General features: G+C 37.3%; 2 protein-coding genes across 3 annotated transcripts; both read left to right on the forward strand.

Moving 5' to 3' along the window:
* Window positions 1-8139: 8139 nt before the first annotated feature.
* On the forward strand, window positions 8140-13112 carry Hand (heart- and neural crest derivatives-expressed protein). The gene is made up of 3 exons (XM_071703638.1): window positions 8140-8876; window positions 10294-10949; window positions 12397-13112. The coding sequence occupies exons 1-3, from the start codon at window positions 8795-8797 to the stop codon at window positions 12529-12531; spliced, it is 873 nt and encodes a 290-aa protein (XP_071559739.1). The 5' UTR covers window positions 8140-8794; the 3' UTR covers window positions 12532-13112.
* Window positions 13113-18837: 5725 nt separating this feature from the next.
* On the forward strand, window positions 18838-20258 carry Pban (PBAN-type neuropeptides). Of its 2 annotated transcripts, none has more exons than XM_071703649.1 (3): window positions 18838-18984; window positions 19067-19309; window positions 19902-20258. In XM_071703649.1, exons 1-3 carry the CDS (start codon window positions 18891-18893, stop codon window positions 20096-20098), a joined length of 534 nt encoding a protein of 177 aa, XP_071559750.1. In that variant the 5' UTR covers window positions 18838-18890; the 3' UTR covers window positions 20099-20258. The 2 variants fall into 2 exon arrangements, with proteins under 2 accessions (XP_071559750.1, XP_071559751.1); XM_071703650.1 differs by having other exon boundaries at window positions 18838-18975.
* The last annotated feature ends 1586 nt before the right edge of the window (window positions 20259-21844 follow it).

The raw sequence follows: 21844 nt of genomic DNA on the forward strand, positions 1-21844 counted from the left end.
TCTAATTTTGCAGATGACGAAATTAGTCGGTCATCGTAAAATAAATTACAAACACTAGCCTGTTAAATTTTTAATTGGCCAAATTAACGTAATAGTACATTAGAGAGTGCGATAGCTGTTATCAAGATTGTTAAAAATAATCCGTTCATCTTTCTCATGTTATTATGTTGCATATTGCTTATTTCGCAATAAATGCACGTTGACAGCCCGAGGTTTTTTTATACGTTAATTCGATCCTCATCCGACGATGCGTCGACGGTAACGGGTCGTGACAAGAATTGGCTTTTTGCGAGTGCAAGTAACACCAGCCTGGGAAAAAGACAGATAAGGCCACTCAAGTCCGTAAGCGGAGTTCCAACTTGGCTTTATTCCGAGGCAGTGACCGCGGCGTTATTTTCGGTTCGTTTTGGCGCTAATTACAACACTCATGTGGAATGAACCTTTTATCGCGAGATCCTCGAGAGAAGTGGACCCCACCGACACTTCAAATCCGAGATGAACGTGTCTTGGATTCCGAAATTAAAATTACACTCGTAAAAGTTCGACGAATTCTATCTCGCGAGAGGATCTGCCCGCTGCATTTCAAGGGAAACATCCGCAATGAATCACGATCGTGATCCATTTTCATCAAAAGCGACCATCCCCGCTCGATCCGTGCTGCAGATAAAATTAGTTCGCCATTTCTTTGCTGCGTTTCTTCCCAAAAACAGATTTCATTGACTCTTAATATCAACAACGATCTTTCATTGTATTGTATACCTATATCTCACAAATGGATCATGATTCTCGCTGCGGAGAAAGACATGCAATTTGCAAATTAAGTCATCTCTAAAATATTCTTGTTCAAAAATATTTATATTTGAAAAAGTATTATTATAAAATCTATGAGAGCCTGATACAATGAAAATTATTTCTCAATCATCAGTATCCACAAGCAAAGATTAATCAAATTCCTGATAAGCTGCAATTTGTGGTCTGCGTCGTTAGCAGTTACACATTTCAAAGTAGTCAGCGTGCTCGATAAATTTTGGGTAGCGCGTTCAGAGCATCTTTTGAAGCACACCTAGTCATGAATGAAACTCGTGACAGGATATAGTAAGCAAATTCGGGAAGAAACTAGCTCGCCTTAACGAGCGCAACAGAGGCTTATGATATACAAGGAACACGTGTACGACGCGGGCGTGCTTATATTTTCCGGCGGTAGCGTCACCGGAACACAAAGTTCTGAGATTTGGAACGAATGAGTCGTGCGCGGGATCACACCGCGTCGTCTTTAATAAAATTCTCTTTAAATTTCCATAGATATTTATCAATATTAATATTCATTAATGTAAATTAATCAGCAATATGTCTTTTCACATGTCTTTTTACATTCTTAAAATGTATTTTATATAAATCGCATCAGCCTATCTATTAATAAATATTATAAAAAAGAGAGCGTCTTTCCAAATTTGTGATTATTTTCTCTAATCCTCGAAAGAGTCTCCTTGCGCCCCGTCGAGTTTCCTCGATTTCATCGGAAACCTCGACACTCCCTTGCCGCGAAGACACCTAGACGGGAATAAAGCAGCCACCCACGTTTGTGGGTGCACCTTCATAACTGCTTCCTTCCCGTTGGAATTTTATTCCAGTCATAGAACTCCGAATCCTGCCTAATAGCATCCGCGGTCGCGCAGCAAGCCGCAATCGTCATTTAATTATAATATTCTAGGACAAGATTACGCCCGCCTTCTTATTTTTCAGGGAAGGCCAAATATCGGGAAAAGTATCACGTAGATAGACGAGAGATCGCTGTTTATACAGTTTTCGTCAGGGAAAATTAGATAGACACGCACCGCTGATGGTGGACCACACACGAGCGTGTCCAAGCTCGCGTTCGTGCCGCGCAATCTGGCATATTTAGACTTGTAAAGACGACGGCCGATTATTAATTTCGCCCCTTGCTGAATGACAAATTAACATCGTTTTGACGAATGGCTGCGTCGAAATCTTTGTCTCTTCTATGGAGATTTATACAAAGAAACCAGCACCATATTTCCTTGAAACTTATTTCAATAATAATTTACCGTGAAATTTTGAATCAAACAGCTTAATTATTATTAATTGCCGCAATGTTACTGATCAGGGGACATTGGTCCTAAATAATCTTACTTTTTAATTCTACGTTACTCACGTGGGGTGTAAAATACACCCCAACCTTAGAATTTTTCTAAATTCACAGAGTAAAACGTTTTTATCGATCAAATGCTGCATAAATTGTTTCATAATAAAAGAAGATTTGCACGTATCTCTTGATTTAGAAAGTACATAGAATATTATCAACCTTTATTTAATTGTAAATCATCAAAGAGACCAATAAAAATTAAGATATAATGTTGATGTGTATAATACGCCAGTAATTACCTTAAAAAAATCACGCGAGTAATGTAAAATTAAAAGTGATATATGTATATAATAAAAAAAATGTAGCAATATCACTTCCCATCATTTGAGAACGTTAATGTAAACATTACTTATTGCGGTGCGTAGTTAATTAGCAAAGTTATTACTCCTATACACTTTTCGTCAGATAATTTATCTTCAGATTTTAGATTACCCTCGGTAGACGAAGATCACTATTTTCGGTTTTCCGAGTCGAAAGAGTTACGTTTGCGTTCGGGGGGGCTGTCTTTGTCGTTTCTATAGAAGCTCCATTAATACTCGGTAACGCAATAAACTATATTTAGGGGGCGGCATGGCGTACACGTAGTATGATTTGATATCTCGTGAAACGCCACATGGCCCCTCTGAATTTCTCTTTTCCTCTCGCTCGCTCTTTCACGCTCGTTTTCTATCCGCCCCCGCTTCGTCGCCGCCGCCCCTTTTCCGTCTCGTCTTCCCCCTTTTTCCACCTCGAAAACCTCGCCGTTTGCCGCCGTTTGACTCGTTCCCCGATCGTTCAATTTTCTAATCCGTATTGACCTCTCGCAATCGAGAAAGTCTCGTTCGAAAATCGGGCTTCCAAGCATCGTGTCTCGAGCGTGACGAAATGAAGCATGACGAAACTAATTTCTGTCGAAACCAACCGCACTCATTATAGGTCGTCTTCGTTCAAACGAAAGTTAAAAAAGTTTTCGAGCAATTACGAAATTTTACGCAAGGCAAATGTAAGTTCTATTTAAATTTCTATGCTCAAGTTTTACTGTAAGGTCTGAAATTACAGAAAACCTGCAACCTAACTGATAACATCGGAATTTGTTATCTTAATTTTCTAAAGGAAAGCTTATTATTACTTTGTTATAAAAAAAAACGAAATAATAGATTATAATATACGTATACGGGATATTTAAATAATTTATAAACAAATTCATGCTTAGTCAGTTTCTTCCCGGTTCTTCCGAAGTACGAAGAATTTCGGTGATTCGACACGAGGTGCGACGCTAAGAAAGAAAAAGAGGGATAAACGGAAAGAGGAACCACGTGTCATCGATGGGAAAATAAATAAATTCCGCTAGCTGTGCAACGATACAGCGCAGAACACCGTGGCCTACCTCCTTGTTTACGCCACGCCGCTCTTTTCCTAAAGAAATGGCCTACTTAACGACGGAAATAATAATTAGTGAACGTGTCGACGTTCAATGCACGGCCCGGAAATCCCTGCGCCACGAGACTGGCACGCGTCCTTTGTGTATTCTACTTCTAAACAACATTCTACTCTTCCGATATGTTTTACGCCACGTTATATATGTGTACTTTGAAAAAATAAAAAAAAGAATTAAAAATATTAAGAAATTCACAAACTGTGAATTAATTAAGATATTAATTCGAATAAAATTCAGTAGTATTGGTCATTTCTTAATGTTTCTTTTAATTTGTGAGAAATGCTTCAATAGTTGCATTTTTCAAGATATAATTTTGTATTACAATAATAAGCACGTATAGGTATATTCTAAATTAAAAATCATTAAGAAATTATTAAAAATTTTTTATGGAACTCTGTAGCTTTTATATAATGCGTCTGTATAAAATGTTACTTAATAAAAATCGCAATTTTAGTATCATAGATATTTTGTAAACTTTACATATCAAAATTATAAATTTTATTAAAGAGATCTAATTATCAAATTGAAAAGTTTAGTTGCGTAAATGTTATTAATAAATTTTTTTTTCAGGACCTTAGAAGTTATTGTGTTGTATATAATTGTATTAAGTTTTAAATTAATTATATTAAGGATTGAAAGCCAAAGATGTATGTTTTTCATAAATATAAATCATCAGAAAGATTCTTCCAAGAATCGTTGAAAGGAACGGCGCGCGGCGTTCGATTAGGTCGCATCTTCCGAAATGAGACTTCGAGTGTTCACCGGCCGAACCGAAAAGGGCTCGAGTGCATTCACGAGTCATACCGGGTGTTCTGCGGTTTCCCACAGCGCGGGGTAGAAGCGATTAGAGGCGATTAGAAGGTGTTCTGGATTGCGTCCCACCATCGCAAAAGCGACCGGCGTCAACCGCTGTATTCCTGCACCCCGTCGTCAGCCGCCTTTATACCCCCGTGGAGTCAAGTAACAGATATCGAAGGGTAGATCACCCTTGGTTTTTGCGCCTGAGGCATCGCGCATAAAAGGCTCTCAAAATCAATTATATAATTATAGCAGATAATGTATGTGTATGTGTTTTACGTATATGTTATGTATACATATATGTATATTATAACATATATAAAATTATTTAATTTATGCTGAAGAAATACAAATTAGCGACCACAGTTTATGATGTCACATATAAAATTATCACAATAAGTATATATTAAATTTCAATTAAATTTTTTATAACAAATATTGTAAATAGCAATCACATTTCCATCAAAATAGAAATATGAATGGAACATCTAAATCTAATTTATACCCAATTTGATGCAATAATTTTAAAATTACAAATAATTGAAAATGAAGTTTCTCTTTGTAAATTAAGATACGAGATTGCGCATAAATTTTTCTGTACCTCTCAAAGATTTAACAAAATTTAATGTCAATTTGCCACTGCAAAATAACAGCAAATGTTAAAACAACACAGAGAATAGAAACAGGCGACGCCGGAAGCCAGGGATGAAGGGGGGGTTTGCGTAGAACGAGGCGATTCACCCTATGCGCCAGATCCCCATGCACTTCTCATCTACGCTATCACGATTATTACTTAATAGATATCGCGAGGAGCCGCCAGACATAAGGTTATCCCGCTACTCGTTCCTTCCTTCCTTCCTTCCAACTACCGAGTCCTGCGCACATCTCACATCGAATGGTAGCACCAGGATCTCTCTGGTTGGTCTAAACCCGCCCATTGGTAAAGGGCTGCCTGTTAGCCAAAAGGAATTCACAAGAGGGGAGAAAATTTAGGATACGTTGGTATCGTCCTTACGTTCGATTTTACTGATTGCATTAATAATAATTAAATTTTAAGATTGAGGGAGCTTTTATAAACGCTGCTTTAGATTGAATATAAATTTTACTTTATGGAAAATCATTATAGAGAATATATTGGCTTAACGCAAAGATATTTGTAATAAAATTACATTGAAAGAAATCGTTTCTTTCTGAAATTTTGTAATTATTATATAGGTTAAAACGTCAATAAAATTTATACAGAACGTCAATATATAACTAAAATATTTTTATTATGATATACGTTGATCGAGAGGGAGGGGGGAAGGAGGGAATGTTTATGAGAAATCTCGTAATTTCGATTTAAGTTTATCCGAAACACAAGATACATTTTCACTATTACAATGAAAATGGAAATGATTTTGGGCTGTCGATGCCAAACGACTTCGCGATCAGTTCGAGACACAGCGCGCTGGCAGATAATCGTCGCTCCTTGAAGGCGCCTATCTCGCGGTAAGAGTGGTTCACGAGGAAGGCGATCACGGTCGCCTGGCATCAAAGAGAAAAATTAGTCGTCCTATAAGTGCTTCTTTAATCGCGGCATTTCCCTTTGACAGTAAACCACTACCATCGGCTCTGTCAAGAAGCTTCTGCGGCATTTGCCGACTGGCAGCCGGCCACTCGACCAATCACTTTCACCGATATCTGCCACGAGAGACCGAAAAAAAAAAAAAAACGGAAGAGTACGGATTATCGACTATAGAGGAATGCCGGAAAAAGAGCGATGGAATTTTTTGGAAAACAGTAACAATCCTTTCTCAGCCAACGATCCTTACGGTAATGAGATAAAGGTCAATATTCTTAGTGTACATTTATTACCTACACTATTTAAGCGTTTAAATACAAAGTTGGTATGAAACAATTATGGATATAAACAAATTTATATCAAATCAAATGGATAAAAATTAAAATTAGGTCTTTATTGCGAAAAGATATTCTGAAAAGGTCATCTGAGAAGACAAATTCTAGATTAATAACAATTTTATAAAAATCTTTTAGATCAATTAATATTTATCGAGATATTTATTGTTGCAGTATAATTTCCCGTTTAAAACAAGGGAAGACAAATCTAATTTACGACTAGATAACTAGAAATAATTATTTGGCTATTACACATTGGCGTCTGGTTTCTCTCGGAAATAAAACCAGACACGCTCGCTCTTATCACGGATAATGTATTCACTTTTCTAATCGTTAGCTATAAATTAGTTCAATCTTGTATGTATCGTACAAATAGTAGCACGCAAAACATGTGCGCAAAAATACAAACATCCTTTTTATTAGATAAACTTAGAGACGAAAGGGTTAATTAATTAATTAATTGTCGCAATCTGTCGTACAAATTGTCTTGTCGTTAAAAAGTGGAATGAGAAGGGAACAGGTGCCGACTTATTTATGCGAACAGGTTGTACGGGGTGAAGAAAAGTCCCGCGAGACTACCGTCGCGCTACCGTTTTCCCGACGAAGTCCCTTTGACTTCGGCGTCGGATGTTCCTGGTTGTTTCGTTTTTAACTCGAGAGAAAACGAAGGGAAGCCTTTTTTTCCTCAAAGGGTCGATATATACACCGGCGGCTATTATATGCTCGTTCGTGTCGCTCCGTCATCTGGAGAAGGAAACGTGTCATCGTAAAAGTGGGTTGACCCGTTTCTTCTTCTTTTTGCGTATTACACGGAGACCCGATGTAATTATTAAACGACATTTAGCGCCTGTCAAAATTGAAATACCACCGGGAACGAATGAGATGAAACTATAGAATAACGATATTAACCAAAAAGTTTGAAACAAAACATGATAAAAAAAGAGAAATAACGCTAAACTAGAAACCCTCGAATTAGAGTCTGGCGTCATGGCAAATGTATATCCTTCTCTCTCGCAGAATTTTGACAAAAAATCGCCTTATGACCAGACTCTAATTCGAGGGTCTCTGCGCTAAACGATCTATCTTCTTAGAAAAAATAAAATTTAATTTTTCTATTCTAATATTCGATAAACATACAGAATTAACGTGTATGAGTTCCCATGGAGATTCAACACTAATAAGAAACTATCAAAAAATGTTTATTAATTATACACACGTAAAGAAATTCATTAAAATCTAGGAAAGAAACTTTGATAGAGGTGTGATCAAGTCTCCCCCAGAGACATTTAGCTGTGAAAATATTTAACTTGTGAGATACATCCACACTGTCAAGTTGGAGAATGCCCCACGAAATTTTTCCCTTTCGAGCAAATTTACGATAGAGAAAATTCCTCTCCCTCCCCTCGCATCACGCGCTATATCCTCTAATTTGCGTCGCAGCTTCGCGCTATATCGCGCCGATATCTCGACTAATATTATTACACCACGAGGAGCCGGAGCATTCGCGTTCGCTCTAGTCGATTGGCAAAAAGATGAGCGCGACGGCGATGGCGATACGTCGCGGTCGGTGGAGGCAGCGGGAGGGAGGACGCCTCCGCCGAGGAACGTCATACCCTAAATCATACCCCACTTCGCCGTCCGTCGACGGCGGGCTCCCTCAATTTACTAATTGAATCCCGGGTTCCTCACAGGGGCGTAGACCATACCGAGCTCCGCCCGTTTTGACGGGGTCGGGATCACGACGGGTCTTCACGGGTACACCCACCCGTGCCTCGCGGCTGCTACCACCGACGACGAAGCGGCGAACGCGACCGGGGACTATACCGCATCGTGCAAGGGGGGCAGCGGATCGGTACCGCACCAAACTCCGCTTTCTCAGTGTCCCTTTGACTGCACATCCGAAACTGCATCGCGCTATTCGACAACGAGACCGCGCGCAAATATAGCGCTTCCTCAGCTTCGGACGACAGTCTGTGCTGAAAGCACGCGACGCGATATCCGGACGCAAATCGAAGAAGAGACGCCCCCCGCGAGCGGGAAATAGAAAAAAGTCGACAGTCGAGAGAATAGGAAAATAATGAGGTATCAACGATAATTTTCATTTCGCGGGACGAGATCTAAGTGGAAGGCACCATCGTCGAAAAATAAAATAATTTGTGTAATAATACAAGATAATCAGAACGGCAATAAATTTCATCTCGTTCAGACAAAATTCGAGTGCAAGTTACAGAAATCTTCAGATACTTGAGAAATATAACGAGATATAATAAACGGAAATAATAATATATATAATAATTGAAGGACAACTTTTGTTTTTGACGAAAGAAAAGGCTCGTCGCGATCGAGGAATATAACAAGATATAGAAATGACATGCTAAAATAATTAAATCGTAAAATAAAATATAATAATAAATCGGCGACGAGTTTAAGTTGAGAATTCGAAGTGAACGTTTTGTGAAGTTGGTACGAATTGTGACAAATTAAAGGAATCTGACGGTGATAAAATATCAGGCAACATGCTTGGCGGATACGAGGCGCAGACCGACTATTATCCGCAGTGGCATCAACCGTATAATTATGTCACTCAACTTCCATACGGTGAGTGCACACACGCGTCCTAATTGACAAGATCAATTATTCTGAAAACTAATTTGAATACCAAAACAAAGCGCATTCTTTTACGATTTGTTTCAAGACAAACGAGTGATCTCAGGTTTAAGCATGATTCCTAGAGTAGAAAATTTAAATGGACATATCTATCGATTCTTTCTGTCTTTATAGAAAAATTACATGTATAATAGGTGGAATTCAAAAACATAAAAACATAAGGAAACGTGTCTCATGGAGTACGAAAGTCTTCAAATAACAGAAATTCTTATTAATTTTGCGTGCGAGCTAAATTTAGGATATGTTTGAGATTCGCCGACATAATATGTCACTATCTTCTTATAGCTATATCGTTTTATGCATTGTATTATCATTATGCATTATCACGGATAGTATTTATTTTATTATTCTTAATATGTAATAATGCACGCACTTAATGAAATTATCTATAGATAAATATATTTACGTAAGTTCAAGAATGGAAAAATTCCGTGAAGGTAGAACTCGCTTTTCCAGTTTGCACGTGGAGGATAACGTTATTTTCGCTTCTCTCATCATTAATTCGTCATTAATTCATGTTCAGGCAAAACCTATCATTACGACCGACCGATGACGAAAGAAGCAGTAAATCAAACAGCTTAATAGAGATGGAGTAGCATTTAATGAAAGAATAATTAATTGCAAAATGCAAAAGACTTATGAATAAACAATGTACAAGAGCTTCTTATGCGAACGATGTATTTTTTGCTTTAAATATCTTACGTATATGATTTGTTTAACAATTCAACATCGAACGCAATATGTTATATTAAAATACAATATTAATATAACAGATTGCGCTAGTGCAAATAAAACAAATATTTTTTTCAAAAAGTCACTATTTGCTTATTTATAACATATTAAAGAGAAGCGTTACAAAAAATATATGTAGACTATTTTGACAATCAAAATTAAAGGCTTATTAGGCTTTAAATTAATTACGTACTACTTGTCGTATCATTTTTTTCTATAAAAGCAAGTACGAAAAAATCCAACAAATGCAAAATATCAACGGAATGAATTAAATTTAAACATTATTAACTATTTTAAGAACCATCATAAAATATAATATTGTTTCAAAACATTACTAAATTCTTTATTGTGTAGAAAAAACACGTTTTTTTCTTTCAATGTCCTTATGTTCAATTATGTTCTTATCAAAGGCCTCTGAAAATTATTATAAGGTCGAGTGTCGAAAAATCTGGCTGTTATTTTGCAAACTTCGCAAAAGAGATTTTCCTATTTTTAAAAATCATATTCGCGTATAGTTAATACGCTAATAATTTTCGCGAGAGTCATTTGAAAACCAATTTCATCAATGCATCTATAGATCACATAAAAACGCGATGTGCACCCGATTTCTGCACAGGGCCCCTCGGCTCGGTTCCCGATGCCGACAGTCAGTCCACGTACTGGGGAGGCGCGGATTCCGGTATTTCGGGGGGTAGCTCGGGGGCCGGCAGTCCCACCGCGTCGACGCCACCCCTTATCGAGGAGATCGGCGTCCAGGAACCGAGTTACTCGCCTCTGCAGCAATACGTACACCCTTCGGCCGGCCAGCATTATACCACCTTACCGTACCCCCAGGGACAACAGGAAACGTCACCCCACCATCACCATCATCCACATCACCACCATCATCATCAACCTAGTCACCGACGCGAGCATGAGTTCGCGAGCGCCCAGATTAGCCAGCAGATCGTCGGCGCCACCCTTCAGCAGCATCTTCAGCAGGGCGTTCGCGAGGGTGGCGTGGCGCCCAGGCCGAAAAGGCGAAACACCGCGAACAAAAAGGAAAGAAGGAGAACGCAAAGCATCAATAATGCCTTTTCTGATTTGAGAGAATGCATTCCTAACGTCCCCTCGGATACAAAATTATCAAAGATCAAGACCTTAAGACTAGCTGCGTCCTATATCGGATATCTGATGGCGGTGTTGGATAGCGACGAGGGAGAGGAACCGCAGACCTTCCGCGCGGAAATTCTCTCGAACGGCAGGAGGAATAAAGCGACTCAACCTAATCAAGTAAATAACTTAATTATTATTAATTATGTAGAGCGGTGAAAGAGTTAGAAGAGAGGGGTGCGAAAGCGAAAGAATGGAGAACGTGAATGAAAGAGAGAGAGAGAGAGAGAGAGAGAGAGAGAGAGAGAGAGAGAGAGAGAAAGAGAAATTAAATATTGTTTTGCTACCTAAAGGAGCGGAATAAAAATAATTTGTTATTAAAAGAAAGAAAAACTTGATAAAATGTTTGAGTTTTGAAAAAATAAAAATATCATAAATTGATAACAATTATCTTTTAATAAAAGTCGCCTACATTAATCGATAATTTTATATAAAAATGTAAAAGCAACTTAACTGTTCTTGTTAAAATATATACTAATGAGATAGCGCTAATAATTTTTGCTTATCTAGCTTTTTTGCTCCTCGTTCTTCGTTCATTTTCGTATTCGTGAGATTTTTCCTTCCGAAAAGTCCTAAAGAATTTCGAGAGCTACTCGAGGCCGCGTGCGGCGGCTTTCGGTCGCGGGCTCGACAGTTCTTCAGAATGAATTATTCCGTCTTCTATAGACGGAGTTTCTTAAATCTTTCAAAACGCTTTTGTAAGCGTCGCTTCAACGTAAACATTCGCCTCTATTAATTACATACATTCGTACGTCGGCTTGAGAACTCGATCTTTTAAAGCCGTCGTAGTGCCTCGGGATTTGTTAAAAATGAATTATATATCGTCATATAATCTCATTGTTATATAAAATCTATTATATGAAACCAAAGATCGTGAAAAAATAATTTTGTTAAAATTTACATTTGCTTGATTGAAGTTAAATTGATTAATTGATATGGCATAATAAGAAACAATTTAATCCAATTCAATTATAAAGATGCTGTAATTAATGACTTAACAAATCTAACTGATTATTGCAATTATTTATTACTCTTGTTACATTATTAAAAAATTCATTGCATAAAATATTCATTGCAAAAAATTATCCGGATTCAGTTTCATTCACCGGATCCCTGAGATCGTTTCCATCGAGAGGTCATTGCCTTTAGAAGACTTAGATAGAAAGTGCTATTACAAGGAAACAAAGGAAATTCGATTCGATTTTCCACTCAATCCTCTTCTAATTCTGAACTTCGGAAACAATTTGCTTTCCTCGAACCCTGTATTTTGTGGCTTTCTTCATTTTCTGCGATCGTTTACCGCCCACGTGGAATTTTCTCTCTTCAATAAAGATCACTACAATTCTCACTCACGGTCAATAACCTGGATACCATTCGTCTCTTATATCAATTTGCCTGACAATTATTGAAATTCTCCATATCTGGTTTTATGTCTATCATTAAATTAAAGACGAAATGAAAAGAAGCATTCTAAATTTTAGGGTTGACGGTTACATTAGCTATAGAGACAGGATTAACTTTTGATGAGGACCTACATATGTCATCGGGTATTTTTGTTTCTTCGCAGAATGAGTCGTGTTTGCAATCTGCCTCGAATCTCGGCCACGAAGAACCGACGAAGAGCAAAGGACGGACGGGTTGGCCGCAGCACATGTGGGCCCTCGAATTGAAGCAAGAATCACCGACCAGCCAGATGCAATAAAATATACCGGAGACACCACTGTCAAAACATATCCACGATATTTCACGAAATATCGCTCGAAACGATCGTTCCTTTTTGCGCCTGACATGATTTTTTTTACATCGGAAAGAAAGTGTGGTCCCCGCGATTTAACGACTGACGCGTCTTTCAAACATTTTCGAATGTCTTGCGACAGAACTATAAGAAATTCGAAATTATTGAAGAATAAAATAATGTTTTATTAAAAGATTCCAAAAATCTGGAGAAAAACATTGACAAGTCGCGGTCTGGGAAAAGATATAATTATTCGGTGTAAAAAGGGTGAAGTTATTTTGTATATAGCACGCGTTCATGATTGTTGTGTATATACATAGAGTTTCGTTCCTTCTGTAGCAATCATACTTTGAGCCAAAGAATATTATTTTAACGATGAGTCTTTTTTCGTAAGTTAATAATAACGCGATTAAGTTATAATTAAGATCATGATTTTGGGTTGAATACGTGTCGTTGATTAGAATTAAGAACCTTTGTAAAGTTTTGTATAAAGTATCGTTATAGAAATGTATAAAATGTCGCCAGCAATAAACAATGTAATAATAAAACGTGACATTTTACTTTTTACCTTTCCAATAAATTATTTTCGTAAATAAAGAGTTTATAAAGTTCTCATTATTTTTATAGAAAGAGGAAACTTAATTGATGATCAAAACTCGGAATAATATAGATATTAAAAATATTCTTTCACATTCTCACATTGTTTATATCGTGTTTTCTAAATAATACGAATGAATCAGTTTATTCAAAGTTACTTATGGCATTGTTTTCATATACGCATCATTTTGTACTTTTAGTTTACATATATATAACTCACACTTCCCGAAAGAGGAGAAACCGTGAGAAGTTCTCCTTCACTACCTTTTCCTTCTACTCTCTCAGCTGGCCCATTATAGACGAAGAACTCATTGTGTCGAGCGCTTGGTTTCGAATTTCGTGGCTACCCTGGCGCCAGTACTTGGTCCCATGTAGCGTATCTGATACTTTACATGTAGCCAATATATCCCGGAGGAGAAAATATTAGTGTCTATTTGTCCCAGCGCGCGACAGTAGACGGCATTTCTGATACCGTTCTCTGCTTATAATTAACTTCGCTCGTTTGCCAATCCTCAAATTTAAATTGTTACCGTTTGTATTCAGTTATTCCGCGCCATATAAAAAATGCTTTTAGAATCCATCCGACCTTTAGGAAAACTATTTTAGGAGAAAATTATATCTATATTATAAGTAATTCCTTGTGGGCGTTAAAGTTAAAATCTATGAGTTAGTTTCTTAAACATCGTCAAATTGGTCATGGAAATCTTTCTTTGTCATGCAAAGTAAACTTTATTTGATATATTTCCATTCGATTAAACTCAGATATCTAACTATTTGATTATCATCGATTTTAATCTTGCTGTCCCTAAAAAATTCGGGATTGTCAATTTACGGTTACTCGTTCAATCAACCTTAACTGTTGAATTGACGTAATTAATTTTTAGTTTTTGCTACCAGGAACTCTTTGACTCTCCTGAGACTAAATATTTGCGATTGTCCTCGATATGGCACCGTTCCATCAATGTCCATCGTACCTAAACAACGTGATTCGATGCGCCAGTCGAAGACGACATTGTTGGTTTTGTGTATTGTACGCGAGTGATCGCGAAGCCCGAGGATCGATATTAGCGTGGCGATTGACGAGCCGTTTGTTTATCGCAACGAGTGGCACTATATTATACGCGAGCGTGCACGTCCGCGGGACTTCGAGAATGTTAATAGTTGAGCCTCGCTGTTGCCTCGCCGTAAACATTTCAGCTGACTCTTCCGACGCTGACGAAGCTTCATATTTTGTTATTCGATCCTACAATTCTTTCGTCTACGTTCAACAAATTAAATCACGATCATCGGCAGCGTATATACTGTCTCTGCATTATCAAAGTCGCGTTGTATCGACCAAACTATATCACATAGTTTATCACAGTTTATAATGTACATTTTTAATTCTACATTACTCGCGTGTATTTTATACTCCAATTATATCACGATTTTGATTATTCTCTTTAATAGTTTACAATTAAATAAAGGTTGATAATATTATATGTATCTTCTAGATAATCTAGATAAGGATAAAAATTGTTTCTTAATTAATCGATAAAATTAAAATAGTGTTTTATATATTAATAAAATATTAATTAAGATAATAAAATATAATCCGATTGATAAGAATGTTTTACTCTGTAAGTAGATTTCTAAATCTGTGTAGAGTGTTTTGCACCTTTGCGTATAACGTGGAATTATCAACGTAAAGCTCTGTAAAAATATCATTTTCAAGAATTTTTCCAAATTATGGAATAAACTTTGAAAATGGCGCGTTGAGTAAAGGAAATAAAATTGTACTCGTTACTTAGGGTGCGTTCCACTTATCGCTCGCAACGCTCGTGGAATCATTTCATCCTTGTTGTTTGTCAAATGTTAAAGAAGGACGAAATGATGCTCGCGAGCGTTGTGAGCGATAAGTGGAACGCAGCCTTAATGTCGTGCAAGATTTAAATAATTAAATCCTCTAAAATAATTTAATAAAATCGAAATATTCGAATTTGAAGAAAGAATAGTCTATTGTAAGAAAATACCGCAGTAAATATTCCGAGTATCTTTCTCTCTCGCATATTCGGCGTGCCAGTGTTAACCCTTTACTCTCTGATGTCGGCGTTCCTTGTCAAGCATCTTGAAGACAATTATCTATACGCTCGATTTCGCAACGAGAATTGTTTGCGTGTCTCCCTGCTAAATTATTGCGCGACTTCGCAGTAACGAACACAAATTTGTCGCTAAATATTCAAATAACTGTATTTCAGATTGAAACGTTAGCAAAGTAAAGTCCGCTCGAATTGCAATGCTAACGAAACAATGCAATTTCGCTGTTTAATTGTTGCTTGATGACCAGAAATACTCGCAAAAAGCGCCGCAATTTGAGCTATTTATAAAAATATTGATATCCTAGTATTCAAATAAAAAAAATATATAAAATTTACCGCAAAGATTAGTCCAAAATACTTTACAATTGTTTAATTTTAAGTGGCGGATTGATTAATGAAATATTTGCGCGAATTACAATTTTGATCGTAATGCAATAGGTGCTTGGAAGCATTCGGTTTATAATACATGTCGCGGAAATTCGTTTTCACGTGTGAGAAAACGGCTTCTCCTCTCCTGGTTACCGAGAATAGCCAAGTTCTTACGGTACCATGGGAGTGTTTATATATGTGTGTATCTCTCTCTCTCTCTCTCTCTCTCTCTCTCTCTCTCTCTCTCTCTCTCTCTCTCTCTCTCTCTCTCTCTCTCTCTCTCTCTCTCTTTCCCTCCATGCATCGTCGACAGCGAGGTGTTCTGGGCTTCGTCAGGGCAAGAGTTTACAAAGCGTTGCCGATTCACCTACCCCGCCCTCTTTCGCACCTACCCCGACATAGCGCGTGCCTACTCCTCGGTTTTCTCCGCAAAAAGCACAACGGAATCGCAATTTCATTCGTCGCAGGAAGAAAGAAAGAAAGAATCGCTGTATCAATGATCATAAAATCGTCAAAAATGGTAACCGCTTAAGCCGGGTATCTGAAATTATTTCATCGGGAAAAGAATTCGAAAAGCACTAATCTTTGCTGATCTAGAAAATTCGAGATAGGCGCTTTCGCGAATGAGAATGATTGATTGCTAATTCGAAATAATGGTTCGTACGAACAAAGATAAGACCGAAACAAAGATCTCCGAGCACATCGTGGAACATCATAAAACGCGCAGTAATCAAATCACCAGATGCGAGGCACCCCCGGTAGTACGTCAGAGGATTTATCTCACTTTTTCGTATATTTCGGTCAAGTCGACTTATCGCCCCCACGATCGTCCATATCCACTTTACGAAAATAATTGACAATTGAGTTAACGCTTCTCGATTCTACCCAATAATGATAATTGGACGAATTGATTTATTTTGATATTTTAATGAAAAACTTTCTCTATCAAACACGTGTCGTAAGTGTATAAAATTTATTCGTATTACTCTTGAATCACGTGGAATTACTCATTAGATCGCGCTAATCAATGCTGGCCGCGCAATCGAGTTCAAATGCCGAGATCGCGGGTGATCTTCGCGATACGAGCGACGAAAAAGACGAACGTGAAAAGATATCGTCACGTGGGAAGATTTTCGTAGCGCACATTCGGTCCGGCAGATGCAAGTGCTCTTACATCGTGTGTCTACCAAATATCGCATCGCGATAAAAAAGTATGAAGCGGGCGTTTGTTTGCTTTGACAAGTATTAAAAGTACGATGGCGCACGTAGTCGGCGTAGGACGAGTGTGACTCGCCCACTTAGATCTCACTGAAAAACCACGACCGCCCATGTGTAGAGTTCACCCTAATTGCACGCCTCGAGTAAGACGTATTCATTGCACGTACGCGTGTGACGATACATATGTATGTCCCTCCAAAAAAAAAACCCGTATGCAATCACGGAGTTTCAAGTCTTCAATCAATTTGCATCTGATTTAGTGGCTTGCAGAGGCAACGCGTTAATTCTCGATAGAAATATTTCATACGTATCCATCTCACTATCATATAAGATTAAAGAAAGAGACCGAAAATGTACGAGGCTCTTTGAAAAAATTAAGATAAATTTCGCACACATTGCGATTATAATTATAAACATTATTCTTGGCAATTTTGAATATATTGATAAAAATATTATTGATAATTCGTAAAAACATATATTTATTCAATTTTCTTCGATTATTCAATTAATATTATTTCAATAGTGTAAAAACTATACGCTATCTGACTACAATAGAGATGGACATTGACAGTAAATAATTAGTAATAATACTGCCCACACTAATAAAAATAAGAAAAACATGATAATAAAACCAAATAGTATAATTTACGATTATTAATTAAAATATTCCGATTACAAAAAATTAACATAAATTCGTGATTAAATAAAACTTTTCAAATTTCACTTTATTACTCGTGCGCGTTTTCTTACGATAAGCACAAACTGTACAAGAATAATGTATTAATGTTAATAATATTATACATGTATAAAATTAATATATACGTAATTTAATATCACATTTCCGATCCAATATCACACGACGCGATTCTAGGGTAAAGTCGGGTTCGCCCGACGGATCTGACGCTTTTATATAGGGAGAGTGCAAAGAATGCGAACTCATTGATCGCCGAGTTAAGCCGGCAATCGACAAGTTAAATCCAAGACTAATCGTTCGTTCAATCGGACGCCAGGCCGTTGAAGTCATTTGTTACGCCGCGTGGGGTATGAAAAATACGCACAAGAAACACAGGATTTGTAAAGGAAAAATATATATATGTATGTTGTGTTGTTTACAATTAGACTCAAATTAATTTTGCGAATCTCCGAAATAAATGCACAGGATTTGAATTATACTGCAAGTTAATCGTTTCCTCTAATTACGTTCTCGAACAAAATTACTTTAATGAAAAAGGATAACATCATGATTATAGGTTATTTTCAAGCACGTAAAATATTTATATTAACATAATCCAAGAAATATGTGCGCTGTGTAATCATTTAGCACGTAAAATATTTATATTAACATAATCCAAGAAATATGTGCGCTGTGTAATCATTTAAAATGTTTTGAAGTTCCTTTTTTTTGCAACTACCATTTGTTGCAATAATAATTAATATCAAACGTATCCCTTCATTAAAAACCACGATGCCATCAAATCAATTAACGTGTATATAGCAAAACAATATAATTTATATAAATTAATCATATGAAATAATAAGAAGTCTTGTTTCTTTCTTTATTAATAAAATGTACGAAGTTCCTTCTACACGGCAAGATAAATTTTTAAAAATTACAATCAATTTGCGCGATGAAATTAAACTCATTCATAACTTGAAATAAAATAGGTATACGTTTCCATTTTCGCGCGAAGAAGTCGATACGACATTCCCATTCATTGGAAGAATTAATGAAAACCGCCAACGTTTTTTCCCCGAGGACGAAAATAGAAGCTACCCTGTACGTAAGTGCGTGGGTTCCGGGACTCCGGCCGCGAATCCTAACTCCAGGAGTCTCATTGCGTATGTAGGACAGTCAGCCGAGCCTCAAATAAAGACGAATCGTTTCTCGCCGGCGAATCGTGATTGGCCAGGGGGTGAAAGAAAAGAGGTGAAAGACAATGAGAATGGAAAAAACAACGTCGACGTCCTCACAACGACGCAGTTCCGCCCCTATAAAACCCCGAGGCTCACCATCGTCGCCCGACATTATTCCGCTGCGGGGTCTCGAGGAACGACGTATTCGCGATGATCGGCACCGGAAATACCGTTAGTTACGCAACCACCGTCTGCATCCTGGCCATGCTGCTCTGCTTGGGATCTCGCGCTTCCGGTGAATACGGTAATCCCGATTTTTGTTCCCCGATATAAGCACGCAATCATTAAAGTCTCGATCTCGTTTTATTAACCGCATGCGTTCGCAGAATCGAGGGAGACGGGCTCGAGCGGCGGGTCGAACGACGGCAGATCGCCGAGCAACGATTTCGGCCCGTGTATCGATGGCAAGTGCATCAAGCGCACCACGCAGGATATCGCCAGCGGCATGTGGTTCGGCCCGCGTTTAGGAAGGCGACGCAGGTCGGACGAGAAGCAGGAAGTGAGTCCCGAGATTCAGGTCCTGGCGAACGCGTTGGACGGCATGCATTGGGCGGTTATTACGATTCCGGGTAAGAAAATCAAAATCTTTCCGCGCAATCCATCGCTCGAGCCTCATTAAGTTTCCGATCTTACATGTTATTTCGCTTGTACGAACAATAATTCTTCTCTTTTGTCACAATTAAATTTAATCGACATTATTGTTGACACTTCTTTTATTATAAGTCTGCATTAGGTGTTTCACATAGCAAGATTTTTCATGTGATATTAACAAAAAAATTTATATATAATTTTCGAATTATGAACGATCAAAAATAAAACTTTTGCGAACAGTTCAAGCTGGCATAATTATTAGATTCTAAAATTCCATTCTCGTCAACTTTCTTTATTTATTTTTCGATTAAATTTACAGTAAACTCTATTCAAACGGATTTTTAATCCCCCTTTTATTTCTCTTTGAATTTTTCTCACTCTCTCCTCCCATAAAATTTTGTTTGAAAATTTATCTAGAGAAATTACTTAATTTAACATTCTGAATGAGTTCTCTATTCTCAATTGAATTACATCAAAGTCCGTTAACTCATCGATCCGCAAATTTTAAGGTCGAAGAAGAATGTACTTCCAATTTTGCTCGCAATTATGATCATCAAGAATCAATTTCAGCTAATGACAAAAGACAACCGCCTCAATTTACACCGCGTCTGGGACGAGGATCGAGCGAGGATCTATTCTCCTACGGGGACGAAATCGACGAGGACGACCGTTCGTTACCGCCGATATTCGCACCTCGTTTAGGGCGTAAGCTTCCCTGGACACCGAGACTTGGACGTCAATTACGCAACGTACTACGGAAACTGTAAACGCTATCCGATAAAAGCTAGAAGATCATTGAAATTTGAAGAATGAAGTATGATCTTGTAGATTTGCGCGATTGTGAGAACCTTGAAACGACGACCACAATTATAGCATTATTATACGTAAGACATAAAGAAATAAAGTATATTTGTATTGCGAAAACTACCTGTCCGTTCTTCTTTTAAGAATAAACTTTTAATTAAACCGAAAATAAACTTTTTGCTAAAAAATTCCTTTTTCTAAAAGTCTACTGCGTCACAATATTACATATTTTCATAGAATTCGTACTCTGTACCAGCAAAATCGAGAAATAATTAATAAATAGAAGTAATAAGTTAATACTGCAATTGCCGATTAATAATAATAAAAACTAATTGCGAACACGCAAATATTTTCTTCTCGCTACGATCGACGTGATATCAAAGAAAAGTCTTATAGGAATAGAATAGTATCTATTGCAAGTTTGTACGAGGATGTATATGGAGGATGATAGACGCTATTTTCAGCGTCTCGAGAAGGGTTGAAATATATCTCTCTCTCTCTCTCTCTCTCTCAAGAGGAAGTAGGATGGTGGAAGAAAGAAGAGGCAGGGTGCCGAACTACAGCGAGTAATTCCTCGACCGGAACTACTGGCGAGCCATGTGGCAACGTAGAAGACGATCATAATCGTAAAACAGCAAGTCGGAGCAGATACAAGTTAGCTTCTAGTTCACGCTTTACAACGGTGCCGTATATCGAGGATTGCTCGTAAAACGCATCGGAAAAAAATGCCTTCGATGAGAGCTTCGGAATATTAACGCTGATCGTGGCAACACATTGTACAAGATGTTTACCGATAACACCAAATGCTTTCGCGAACAGATATTCAAACCAGTTTCTTCGGAAAAATAATCTTCATAAAGATATGAAATTAATCATCAATAAACAATTATTTAAATAGACAGTGAGATCCTACTTTTGTTTAACATTCGATTGGTTATCGAGATACAGTTACAAATTAAAAATTTTAATTTTTAGTAAAAAGGAAATCCGTTTAAAAGATATTAATAATACTTAATCTTTTAATATTTAACGTAATAAGAATACGTTTACCGCAAACAAAATAACGAAGCTTTGTATCTCTGATAAAAATTAATTAATACTGAAATCATTGATTCTTAAATAAGTAAAACAGAACAACGATAGCAATTGTATAGAGACTACAGAGGATAAAAATCTTTGTAAACTCGATTTCGAAAAAAATTGTTAATCTTTTAAAATAACATTCTCGATACAGGATTATGATTTATGGAGCAACATCTGCTTTCGCATAACAAAGGAAAATTCGAAGAAAGAACTTTGACGATCGCGAATACGTAAACGCACGATACTAAATCATTGCAGATAAAATAAACAATTGCTCGCGCAAGAATCATCCATGTGACGTTAAAGCATTAAAAACAATATATAATTACTCATTTCTGTGTTCTGCAAGTAGTACATTTCTACGGAAATCTCTACCATTCTTATGTCAAATGTCACAGTTTTTCATTGTTGAATAAATGATGTAAGGACGATTTAGGGCGCGTATCGCAGCCTCAATTCATCGAAATTATGTCGGTTGCTTTGTACGGAGTGAAGATAAATCGTCTCATTTGTTTTTATTAAGGGATATAAATAAAAAATAAGCTTTAAGTCCTGCTGCGCACATCTACATCAAACATGTGCAAATCTTGTTCTCATTTTTATTAATTCTATTCTTAGATTATTAA

Source organism: Temnothorax nylanderi, unplaced genomic scaffold (genome assembly GCF_030848795.1).
Source record: "Temnothorax nylanderi isolate EJ_2023f unplaced genomic scaffold, tnyl_v1.0 TNYL_tig0035_pilon, whole genome shotgun sequence".
In the NCBI taxonomy this organism is placed as follows: domain Eukaryota; kingdom Metazoa; phylum Arthropoda; class Insecta; order Hymenoptera; family Formicidae; genus Temnothorax; species Temnothorax nylanderi.